The following is a 13,452-nucleotide window of genomic DNA, read 5'->3' as shown; positions in this document are numbered from 1 at the left end:
GTTGAAACTACATGGGTTCTGAGTTACTGGACAGAACGGACACAGACTCAGAGTCACGGACAGGACAGGATACTGGAACATGCTCCGACAGTGCGGTCGCTGGAACACTAACCAGGACTGACACATGTGTAGGTTCTAGTACCACCGGAAAGGTTACAGGTTCAGGTACCGTGAGAGCGGCTTCAGGTTCAGTTATTGCTGATGTAGCATCAGGCTCAGGTACCGCTGGAGTGGTGTCATTATCAGGTACTGTCGGAGCGGTGTCAGGATCAAGTACCGCTGGAGTGGTGTCAGGGCTCAGGTACCTCAGGAGTGGATTCAAGGTTCCGGTACCACAGGTACGATGTCAGGGTTCAGGTGCCACAGGAGTGGTGTCAGACTCAAGTACCGCAGGTGTGGTGTCAGACTTAAGTTCCGCAGGTGTGGTGTCAAGGTTTAGGTACCGCTGGAGTGGTGTCAGACTCAGGTACTACAGGTGCGACTTCAAGGCTCAGGTACTGCTGAAGGGTTCTGAGCTACGTAACATGGGATTTAGGAAAAGATTCCGGCTAACACAGTATGAGATACAAGGACCTGACAACTCACTAGTTGTACAACACTATTAAATGGGGAAGGATGCTCAGGCACCTCCCTACTGGGGAGCATGCCTTATATACTTGATGCCTCCCAGATATTGGCTTGAGGCATGTCCAAAGTAGGCATGCCACTGGGAGACCTGCATGGCATGGGCAGGCCCACGGGAACCACGGCAGGGAACGAGGTCTCTGCCTCGTGGCCAGGACGGTCAGTATGTCGGCATCCCTTCCGGGAGGAGGAAGGGGGAACAGGCAGGGATGCCGGCATTAGTATTACATTAGTATACTAGAGTACATCATTGGCATCTTTCATTCTTTTTCTTTTCAAACTTTCTTTAATTTGCTCTCCATCCCAACCTATCATCCCTAACTCCTTTATTTTTTCTCTTTCTTTTTTTCTTTCTTTCTTTCTCTTACTACTTTTCTTAATTTTTCTTTCATTCTTTCTTGTTCTTTGTTTCTTTTTTTCTCTCTATCCCTTCATACTTCCCTAACTCCTTTCTTTCTTTTCATAATCTCTTCCCCTCTCTCTCTTTCTCTCTCTTTCTCGCTCTATGTCTTTCTTTCTTTCTCTCTTTCCTTTTTCTAACAACTTTTCAGATGTATATTCTGAAAAGCGTCTGACTAAGGCAACGTTCCCATGATGAACTTTTGGTGAGTTTTTGATGTTGCAGATTATCTACACCATTTCTCCTTCTGCTGAGTAAATTAATATCACTTTTATTTTTTAATTGCGTTGTTTTTGCATACATTCTTATCGGATTTTTGACCCTTTTGCTAATATGCCATATTATAATTTAAGCTGCTTTGTTTTTGATACTTCCTGGTATTTGTCTTTGACAAAACTTTATTGATACAGTCGTGCGCTGATTACACGTGTCTTTGACGGGTTTTCGCCAGTCACGAGCATTTTTTACTTCTGGATTTCTACGCCTAATACAAGTCTACGGGGAAAAGCCGCACAGAAAACTCATCATATTTGCCAGAGAAATTGTTATGTTACGGGTCTGAAAGCCGCACCACAGGTCAGTTTACGCTGAACAAAAAAGAAGCGCAGTGGGCAGAAGATTTCTATAAATCCCATCCACTTTGTCGGAATATAGCCAAATATATAGCCAAAATTCGCAGTGTGTCAAAAACTCACCAAAACTCATTGTCGGCGCAGACTAAAAAGGCGTCTACAACCTAATACAAGCAAAATCTATCCAATATATAATAGTAAAATAAAAATAAAAAAATAAAATAAATAATAAAAAAATAAAATATGTGAATAAATATACTAAAAAAAACCTGTAAATCAATGAAATGAGATGAGCTACATAATTTTGCAATCCAAAGTAAAATTAAAGGATGGAATATTTTTTTAACTCTATTTTTCAGATTTAATTTTTGGGGTCTTTAAATCTCAGACACAATGAAACTCCAAGTAGTAAAAGGTCTGTAAAGTAAAATCCGTCTCTAAAATCTCAGACCCAGCACCACTATGGAGAAGGAGGAAATGTGTGGCTGTAGAGGTTTTCAGCTCGGGAGCTGGAATCGTTAATGCACTCGCCGGAAAGAAATAAATAAATGAGGCCGGCGAACGGTGCAGAAGGGGAAAAAAAAAAAATTCATTGAGATACAGCTGTTTTATACAGGCTGACACCTGGTTTATCAAGCACGCAGCTAGTGATGCACTCACATCTCCGCTGCTCGCTCAGATACTTTGCTGGAAAATAAAGATGTTCTTTCTGCAATCTATGTAAATTTCTCGAATAAATCCGTTGCGCAAATCTCTTTGAACATGCAAATCCATAAATCATCATTACGCTGACAAAGACGGGAAGGATCTCGCGAAATGAAGGCTCATTTTATCCCAAAGCCCCTGCTCAGGTATGGGGCTGTGAACTTCGGGCTCCTTTCCAAGTGCAATACAAGAGTTTTCGCTGCTTAAGATTAGCGCCTCCGCCGATTCTCGTGTGCTTTGTAATTAATCAATTGGGCGTTTGGTCAAGTGATTTTTTTTTTTTTTTCATAATTTTTTTTTTTTTTTTTTAACTTTTTCACCCCTGGTGTTAATTAGGAAATGCTCTATGGAGCCGCTAATGAGTGTTGTTTGCGGTGACCGGAGCAAAGAAGAAGGGATCAGGAGGGTAAGTGTAGCGAAAAGCACAAAGGGTTTCTCCCCCCAACGTATTTACACGCTCCCACGGTGCTGCGCTCCTGGGAGTCTCCGGCTGGCAGCGAGCCTCTCGCCCTGGCTTTATTAAGGGGGTATTTTAACATTTAACATACAGAAAGAGGGTAACTATGAGGACTTGTGGAATAACGGGCTTTGTCCTTAATTCAAGCCAAAATCTTAAAGGGAAACTGTCCCTCCTGCCCATTTTTCTGCACTTAGGAGTCCGGTGGGCGGTCCTTCTCAGTGATTGACAGCCAACTCTGTATGCACACTTAAACAGGAAAACTGTCAAGCACCCATAAAGACCGCCCACTGGACACCTAGGCCCTAAATAAATTGTATTGTAAAATTAATCATGTAAAAGAAAAAAAGAAGTGATATTTACATCCCCTCTTCCAATGTTTTCCAAGTTCCCCACTATTTTCTGCTCCATCCAGATGGACATGTGACCGCTGCAGGCAATCGTAGGCCGGAGTGATTAATGCCTCACTGTTGGTCACATGTCGTTTGCACCCAGCAGGAGGCACACAGCACATCTCTGCTGCTTGGCTCAGATGGACACGTGACTGCTGCAGCTAATCACTGTCTGCAGTGGTGACCAGCACATCACCGCTACAGTGGTCACATGTCATCTGGATACTGGTGAGGGACAGGGAAGGTGTTGGGACAGGATCATTAAAGTAAATCACATATCTTACAGCTTTCTTAACTTTCTAAGTGTTCGGACAAGAGTTTTAAATGAGTTAATGACCAATTATACTGGATTTTGTCATACAATTATATGCAGGAGAAATTGTATTATTTTTTGTTGCTGTTTTGGGATACCATGCAATTCATGTAATTTTTTTTTTGTGGGAGGATGCAAATTTGGAGAAAAAAAAATATTTTTTTTTAATAGGTTTATGTTTTTTATTGTTCACTGTTTCACACCAAATAACCTGTTGAATAATATCTCCCGGTTATTATGGTCATGTAGACACTTATTAGGTATAGTTTTTAAAAAAAATAAAAAATATGAATGTATTTGCATTTTAGAAGAAAAATAAAATAAGATTGTTTTGTACTTTTTATGGTGCAAAACTTTTTATTTTAATACCTTTTCATATCACTTTTTTTGCAGTGTTGTACATATAAAAAAAAAATTATATAAATCATAAAAGATCCCTGGTGAATATATATTCTTTTGATTTGTTTCTCATTTTTTCCTCTTATTCATGGATGCCCAAGTTACATGAGAAAACAGATCCCTATAGTGAGAGGAGTAACAAGCAGAGCAGATCGGGATCAGCAGGGACCCAGCAGCTCCGCTATACTGCGCAGAGACCAACGATCATGGGATCTCCAAGACAGAGGCGGTAATAAACCACTTCTGCCTTCTCTCCTGGGTCTCAGGCTGTATCTGACAGCCGAGGACCAGACTTGCCAAAACAGGGTCCATTACAGCACTTCTTAGCTATTGGATTAATTTCCACCTCCCGAAAGAATGGCAGCAGAGAATGGCAGCCGCGGGAAAATAATTTTAGCGCAAGTATATTAGCGTTTCTTCCCTTCCATACTCAGAGCGGCTTTACTCTTCATTCCTCCGAAAGCCGGACAGAAGCTTTTCAAAGTGAGCGACTCCAGTGTAACAAATATTAGATAACAGTACAGGTCTCCTAAGGTGATCCTATATGGTCCTTGCTGCATGCGCAGACCCTCTGTGCAGCCGATCCCCCACCGGTGGGTGCTATAAGATCCTGCTACTGCTCTCAGTTAATAAAACAGTCCCATTGTCTTTAATTGTAATGGAAATCAGACATTTATGTATCACAAGGAAACTGGGGAGGAGGATTTAATATCACAGGGGGTCACAGATGTCAGATACCGCTACACATAAGACTGCATGAAGCTAAAGACTACAAAATAAAACAAAGTGACCAAATCCAATATATAAGAACATGATCATGAAGTTCACAAGCCAAAAATAATATCACATATTATATCATGAATTGTAAATATAACAACCGAAAGTGACGGCATCACATCTGCTATGACAATCTTGTATATTAGACAATTTATTAAAAATTGCAATTATACTATAAAAACTGGCAAAGAATAAAAGTATTTCAATTATATTACTGATCCTGCGTTACCTCCTGTATTATACTCCAGAGCTGCACTCACTATTCTGCTGGTGCAGTCACTGTGTACATACATTACATTACTGATCCTGTACTGATTCTCAGTTACATCCTGTATTATACCCCAGAGCTGCACTCACTATTCTGCTGGTCCAGTCACTGTGTGCATACATTACATTACTGATCCTGAGTTACATCCTGCATTATACCCCAGAGCTGCACTCACTATTCTGCTGGTGCAGTCACTGTGTACATACATTACATTACTGATCCTGAGTAACATCCTGTATTATACCCCAGAGCTGCACTCACTATTCTGCTGGTGCAGTCACTGTGTACATACATTACATTACTGATCCTGAGTTACATCCTGTATTATACTCCAGAGCTGCACTCACTATCTTGCTGGTGCAGTCACTGTGTACATACATTACATTACTGATCCTGTGTTACATCCTGTATTATACCCCAGAGCTGCACTCACTATTCTGCTGGAGCAGTCACTGTGTACATACATTACATTACTGATCCTGAGTTACATCCTGTATTATACCCCAGAGCTGCACTCACTATCTTGCTGGTGCAGTCACTGTATACATACATTACATTACTGATCCTGAGTTACATCCTGTATTATACTCCAGAGCTGCACTCACTATTCTGCTGGTGCAGTCACTGTGTACATACATTACATTACTGATCCTGAGTTACATCCTGTATTATACCCCAGAGCTGCACTCACTATTCTGCTGGTGCAGTCACTGTGTACATACATTACATTACTGATCCTGAGTTACATCCTGTATTATACTCCAGAGCTGCACTCACTATTCTGCTGGTGCAGTCACTGTGTACATACATTACATTACTGATCCTGTACTGATTCTCAGTTACATCCTGTATTATACCCCAGAGCTGCACTCACTATTCTGCTGGTCCAGTCACTGTGTGCATACATTACATTACTGATCCTGAGTTACATCCTGCATTATACCCCAGAGCTGCACTCACTATTCTGCTGGTGCAGTCACTGTGTACATACATTACATTACTGATCCTGAGTAACATCCTGTATTATACCCCAGAGCTGCACTCACTATTCTGCTGGTGCAGTCACTGTGTACATACATTACATTACTGATCCTGAGTTACATCCTGTATTATACCCCAGAGCTGCACTCACTATTCTGCTGGTGCAGTCACTGTGTACATACATTACATTACTGATCCTGAGTTACATCCTGTATTATACTCCAGAGCTGCACTCACTATTCTGCTGGTGCAGTCACTGTGTACATACATTACATTACTGATCCTGTACTGATTCTCAGTTACATCCTGTATTATACCCCAGAGCTGCACTCACTATTCTGCTGGTCCAGTCACTGTGTGCATACATTACATTACTGATCCTGAGTTACATCCTGCATTATACCCCAGAGCTGCACTCACTATTCTGCTGGTGCAGTCACTGTGTACATACATTACATTACTGATCCTGAGTAACATCCTGTATTATACCCCAGAGCTGCACTCACTATTCTGCTGGTGCAGTCACTGTGTACATACATTACATTACTGATCCTGAGTTACATCCTGTATTATACCCCAGAGCTGCACTCACTATTCTGCTGGTGCAGTCACTGTGTACATACATTACATTACTGATCCTGAGTTACATCCTGTATTATACTCCAGAGCTGCACTCACTATTCTGCTGGTGCAGTCACTGTGTACATACATTACATTACTGATCCTGAGTTACATCCTGTATTATACCCCAGAGCTGCACTCACTATTCTGCTGGTGCAGTCACTGTGTACATACATTACATTACTGATCCTGAGTAACATCCTGTATTATACCCCAGAGCTGCACTCACTAGTCTGCTGGTGCAGTCACTGTGTACATGCATTACATTACTGATCCTGAGTTACATCCTGTATTATACTCCAGAGCTGCACTCGCTATTCTGCTGGTGCAGTCACTGTGTACATACAATATATTACTGATCCTGAGTAACATCCTGTATTATACCCCAGAGCTGCACTCACTATTCTGCTGGTGCAGTCACTGTGTACATGCATTACATTACTGATCCTGAGTTACATCCTGTATTATACTCCAGAGCTGCACTCGCTATTCTGCTGGTGCAGTCACTGTGTACATACAATACATTACTGATCCTGAGTAACATCCTGTATTATACCCCAGAGCTGCACTCACTATTCTGCTGGTGCAGTCACTGTGTACATACATTACATTACTGATCCTGAGTTACATCCTGTATTATACTCCAGAGCTGCACTCACTATTCTGCTGGTGCAGTCACTGTGTACATACATTACATTACTGATCCTGAGTTACATCCTGTATTATACCCCAGAGCTGCACTCACTATTCTGCTGGTGCAGTCACTGTGTACATACATTACATTACTGATCCTGAGTTACATCCTGTATTATACTCCAGAGCTGCACTCACTATCTTGCTGGTGCAGTCACTGTGTACATACATTACTGATCCTGAGTTACATCCTGTATTATACTCCAGAGCTGCACTCACTATTCTGCTGGTGCAGTCACTGTGTACATACATTACATTACTGATCCTGAGTTACATCCTGTATTATACCCCAGAGCTGCACTCACTATTCTGCTGGTGCAGTCACTGTGTACATACATTACATTACTGATCCTGAGTTACATTCTGTATTATACTCCAGAGCTGCACTCACTATTCTGCTGGTGCAGTCACTGTGTACATACATTACATTACTGATCCTGTACTGATTCTCAGTTACATCCTGTATTATACCCCAGAGCTGCACTCACTATTCTTCTGGTCCAGTCACTGTGTGCATACATTACATTACTGATCCTGAGTTACATCCTGCATTATACCCCAGAGCTGCACTCACTATTCTGCTGGTGCAGTCACTGTGTACATACATTACATTACTGATCCTGAGTAACATCCTGTATTATACCCCAGAGCTGCACTCACTATTCTGCTGGTGCAGTCACTGTGTACATACATTACATTACTGATGCTGAGTTACATCCTGTATTATACCCCAGAGCTGCACTCACTATTCTGCTGGTGCAGTCACTGTGTACATACATTACATTACTGATCCTGAGTTACATCCTGTATTATACTCCAGAGCTGCACTCACTATTCTGCTGGTGCAGTCACTGTGTACATACATTACATTACTGATCCTGAGTTACATCCTGTATTATACCCCAGAGCTGCACTCACTATTCTGCTGGTGCAGTCACTGTGTACATACATTACATTACTGATCCTGAGTAACATCCTGTATTATACCCCAGAGCTGCACTCACTAGTCTGCTGGTGCAGTCACTGTGTACATGCATTACATTACTGATCCTGAGTTACATCCTGTATTATACTCCAGAGCTGCACTCGCTATTCTGCTGGTGCAGTCACTGTGTACATACAATATATTACTGATCCTGAGTAACATCCTGTATTATACCCCAGAGCTGCACTCACTATTCTGCTGGTGCAGTCACTGTGTACATGCATTACATTACTGATCCTGAGTTACATCCTGTATTATACTCCAGAGCTGCACTCGCTATTCTGCTGGTGCAGTCACTGTGTACATACAATACATTACTGATCCTGAGTAACATCCTGTATTATACCCCAGAGCTGCACTCACTATTCTGCTGGTGCAGTCACTGTGTACATACATTACATTACTGATCCTGAGTTACATCCTGTATTATACTCCAGAGCTGCACTCACTATTCTGCTGGTGCAGTCACTGTGTACATACATTACATTACTGATCCTGAGTTACATCCTGTATTATACCCCAGAGCTGCACTCACTATTCTGCTGGTGCAGTCACTGTGTACATACATTACATTACTGATCCTGAGTTACATCCTGTATTATACCCCAGAGCTGCACTCACTAGTCTGCTGGTGCAGTCACTGTGTACATACATTACATTACTGATCCTAAGTTACATCCTGTATTATACTCCAGAGCTGCACTCACTATTCTGCTGGTGCAGTCACTGTGTACATGCATTACATTACTGATCCTGAGTTACATCCTGTATTATACCCCAGAGCTGCACTCACTATTCTGCTGGTGCAGTCACTGTGTACATGCATTACATTACTGATCCTGAGTTACATCCTGTATTATACTCCAGAGCTGCACTCGCTATTCTGCTGGTGCAGTCACTGTGTACATACAATACATTACTGATCCTGAGTAACATCCTGTATTATACCCCAGAGCTGCACTCACTATTCTGCTGGTGCAGTCACTGTGTACATGCATTACATTACTGATCCTGAGTTACATCCCGTATTATACCCCAGAGCTGCACTCACTATTCTGCTGGTGCAGTCACTGTGTACATGCATTACATTACTGATCCTGAGTTACATCCTGTATTATACTCCAGAGCTGCACTCGCTATTCTGCTGGTGCAGTCACTGTGTACATACAATATATTACTGATCCTGAGTAACATCCTGTATTATACCCCAGAGCTGCACTCACTATTCTGCTGGTGCAGTCACTGTGTACATGCATTACTGATCCTGAGTTACATCCTGTATTATACTGCAGAGCTGCACTCGCTATTCTGCTGGTGCAGTCACTGTGTACATACATTACATTACTGATCCTGAGTAACATCCTGTATTATACCCCAGAGCTGCACTCACTATTCTGCTGGTGCAGTCACTGTGTACATACATTACATTACTGATCCTAAGTTACATCCTGTATTATACTCCAGAGCTGCACTCACTATTCTGCTGGTTAGGATTAGAAACTGTGAAGAAACTTGTTTTACAAACATCCTCAGTTTAGTTGAGTGCAGGTAATGCAGAGGAACACGTAGTATTTTTACAATATTACTCTACTGCACTTTCTGTAAATTCCCACCACTGAAGCAAGTCCTGTGCAGACACTGAACAAGTAACTTCACCTTACAAAACCTGCTCTACTGATGTCTATCTTTACTCCATGCAGTTTATAACAATGATGTAGAATAAACAACCCCCCCAGACTAGAATTAAGGAGCTCAGTAAGCAGGCGAGGGTCTATAAAGAAGCTTTTTGACTGTTTCTAATAATCACCAGCAAAATTGTGAATTCAGCTCAGGAGAATGTAGCTTGGGGTCAGTACAAGATAATGTAATGTACGTGATGTACACAATGGCGTAACTTCATACAGTCACCACTAGAAGGAGCTGTGCACATACATTTTTACAAGGGGCAGTAAAAAATGTTGCAATAAGCTCCCTCTAGTGGCGACTACAGGTGGTCAAAATGTAACGATGACTAAGTGAAGAGACTTGGAGCTCAGTATCAGGAAACTGAAGCTTTGACCGTGCTACTATTCAGCGCAGAATTATGGACCTTAAAACACAGATAAGGACTTATGTATCATTTTAGGAAATGTTCTCGGTTGTGATATTTTATACCTTGGTGCTAACATCACTCACATGAGGCTCGAATCTCCCAAAAATCCATTTTCAACAATCAATAAAGCTGCAATTTTTAACACGACGCATCTCAAGGCCCTTATACATGATACAGTATAAATTCAAAATTAATATTTAAAGGGACAGTCCACCATCTTCAAGCAACTTACGGAGGCATATCAAGAGACAAGATCAGAAGAGGTGTGACAGGGGGGCCTCATCTCTTTGCCAGAGAAGAGAGCAATCACAGGATATATCTTTCCCTCTGGAGGACCTGTCCTGTCCTACGTTACATAGACATCCTATTGATATTAGTGGACAGAGTGTAATGCCCAGTTTCCCCTGTGGAGGCAGCGCAGGGAACCTGATCACTTCCAGGTTTTCCTGTACACTGACTATCTGATGTCTCAGCAGGAGGACGCATTTTTGCTCAGTTTATCATTAAGTCACTGTTTCTAAAAGAATTGTCCACGGCAGAGAACCACTTTAAGGTCAACCAGAAATAATGTCCGCAAGTAAAGTAACTTAATATATGGAGTACTCACTGAGGAGGGTAAACCTGGGGGCACTTTTCTAACTTTCTTTGCTTGTACCTCTATGAGAGAGAGAAGTAGAAGTGATTTAATATACAATAATACACGGAGCATTATAAGACAATAACACCTAGTGATGAGCGAGCGCACCTGGATAAGGAGTTATTGAGCATTGCTCAGGCGCTAATCGAGTGACTTCAGCACCATGCTGTAACACATGCAGGGATTCCCCCATGTGTTGTGACTGTCGAACAGCCGCGAGACGTGCAGCCGCAGGGACTCAAACATATTTTTCAAGCACGCCGAAGACACTCGGTTAGCGCCCGAGCATGCTCAGATAACTCCTTATGCAGGTGCGCTCGCTCATCACTAATAACATCTTTATTTGTGTAATCATCAGCACAAAGCAGCTTGTTTATGAAGGAGTTAAAGAATCAATTATATTTTTAGCTTATTATTTACAGAATATTAATTCTGACAACCATATAATTCTATAAAAAAAATCAACTTGGTGAGAACTCTGTGAGATATCTTATAAAGAACTCAGCAGAATGGGGTTCCAATATACAGTGGGTACGGAAAGTTTCAGACCCCTTTAAATGTTTCACTCTTTGTTTCATTGCAGCCATTTGGTAAATTCAAAAAAGTCAATTTTTTTTCTCATTAATGTAAACTCTGCACCCCATCTTGACTGGAAAAAAAACAGAAGTGTAGACATTTTTGCTAATTTATTTTAAAAAAATAAATTAAATATTACATGGTCATAAGTATTCAGACCCTTTGCTCAGACACTCATATTTAAGTCACATGCTCTCCATTTCCTCGTGATCCTCCTTGAGATGGTTCTACTCCTTCATTGGAGTCCAGCTGTGTTTAATTAAACTGATAGGACTTGATTTGGAAAGGCACACACCTGTCTATATAAGACCTCACAGCTCACAGTGCATGTCAGACCAAATGAGAATCATGAGGTCAAAGGAACTGGCCAAGGAGCTCAGAGACAGAGTTGTGGCAAGGCACAGATCTGGCCAAGGTTACCAAAAGAATTTCTGCAGTACTCAAGGTTCCCAAGAGCACAGTGGCCTCCATAATCCTTAAATGGAAGAAGTTTGGGACCACCAGAAGTCTTCCTAGACCTGGCTGTGCAACCAAACTGAGCAATCGTGGGAGAAGAGCCTTCGTGAGAGCGGTAAAGAAGAACCCCAAGATCATTGTGGCTGAGCTCCAGAGATGCTGTAGGGAGATGGGAGAAAGTTCCACAAAGTCAACTATCACTGCAGCCCTCCACCATCATGCCTTTATGGCAGAGTGGCCCAACGGAAGCCTCTCCTCAGTGCAAGACATATGAAAGCCCTCATAGAGTTTGCTAAAAACACATGAAGGACTCCCAGACTATGAGAAATAAGATCCTCTGGTCTGATGAGACGAAGATAGACCTTTTTGGTGATAATTCTAAGCGGAATGTGTGGAGAAAACCAGGCACTGCTCATCACCTGCCCAATATAATCCCAACAGTGAAACATGGTGGTGGCAGCATCATGCTATGGGGGTGTTTTTCAGCTACAGGGACAGGGCGACTGGTTGTCATTGAAGGAAACATGAATGCGGCCAAGTACAGAGATATCCTGGATGAAAACCTCTTCCAGAGTGCTCTGGACCTGAGACTTGGCCGAAGGTTCACCTTCCAACAAGACAATGACCCTAAGCACAAAGCTAAAATAACAAAGGAGTGGCTGCAGAACAACTCTGTGACCATTCTTGACTGCCCAGCCAGAGCCCTGATCTAAACCCAATTGAGAATCTCTAGAGAGACCTGTAAATGGCATCCACCAACGTTCTCCATGCAACCTGACGGAACTGGAGAGGATCTGCAAGGAAGAATGCGAGAGGATCCCCCATAATCCAGGTGTGAAAAACTTGTTGCATCATTCCCAAGAAGACTCATGGCTGTACTAGCTCAAAATGGGCTTCTAGTCAATACTGAGCAAAGGGTCTGAATACTTATGACCATGTGATATTTCAGTGTTTCTTTTTTAATAAATTTGCAAGAATTTCTACATTTCTGTTTTTTCAGTCAGGATGGGGTGCAGAGTGTACATTAATGAGAAAACAATGGACTTTTTTGAATTTATCAAATGGCTGCAATGAAAGAGTGAAACATTTAAAAGGCTCTGAATACTTTCCGTACCCACTATATATATCTATTTCTATTTATTTTTACTTTTCTTTTTACTTTTTATTGAGAACCATTTTAATAATGTCAATCTAGCACTTAGCAAGATACTGGTAACTATTTGCTTGTTTACTATTATGATTTTCATTACTTTTAATTCAATCCATTTACAATGGCTATCTTACGAGATGATGTAACCCTAAAAATAAATAAAGACAAGCTGCACTGTGTTACTTATAAGGGACTTATATATATAAGTCAGCACATGGGAGGGAAAAGAAAAGGATAACAAATAATAATCTTTAAACCAGTATCAGTATGTATCAAATGCCAAGTGTGTCACTCACAATGTACCAAATCCTACACCTCTAACATCATGTAAATATGTCATATATATATTATATA

The 13,452-nt window shown here is 41.5% G+C and overlaps 1 protein-coding gene across 8 annotated transcripts in view; it reads right to left on the bottom strand.

Moving 5' to 3' along the window:
• TCF4 (transcription factor 4) overlaps positions 1 to 13,452 on the bottom strand; it is a 523,378-nt gene that overhangs the window by 210,186 nt on the left and 299,740 nt on the right. For all 8 annotated transcript variants that reach the window (XM_077282414.1, XM_077282423.1, XM_077282432.1 and 5 more), the window contains one exon: positions 10,887 to 10,936. In XM_077282414.1, the coding sequence (XP_077138529.1) occupies positions 10,887 to 10,936 (50 nt within the window). The remainder of the gene's footprint in view (positions 1 to 10,886; positions 10,937 to 13,452) is intronic.

This window comes from Ranitomeya variabilis, chromosome 1, assembly GCF_051348905.1.
Source record: "Ranitomeya variabilis isolate aRanVar5 chromosome 1, aRanVar5.hap1, whole genome shotgun sequence".
NCBI lineage: Eukaryota > Metazoa > Chordata > Amphibia > Anura > Dendrobatidae > Ranitomeya > Ranitomeya variabilis.
The sequence above is the reverse complement of the archived record's forward strand: the minus strand, read 5'-3'. Positions and strand labels throughout refer to the sequence as shown.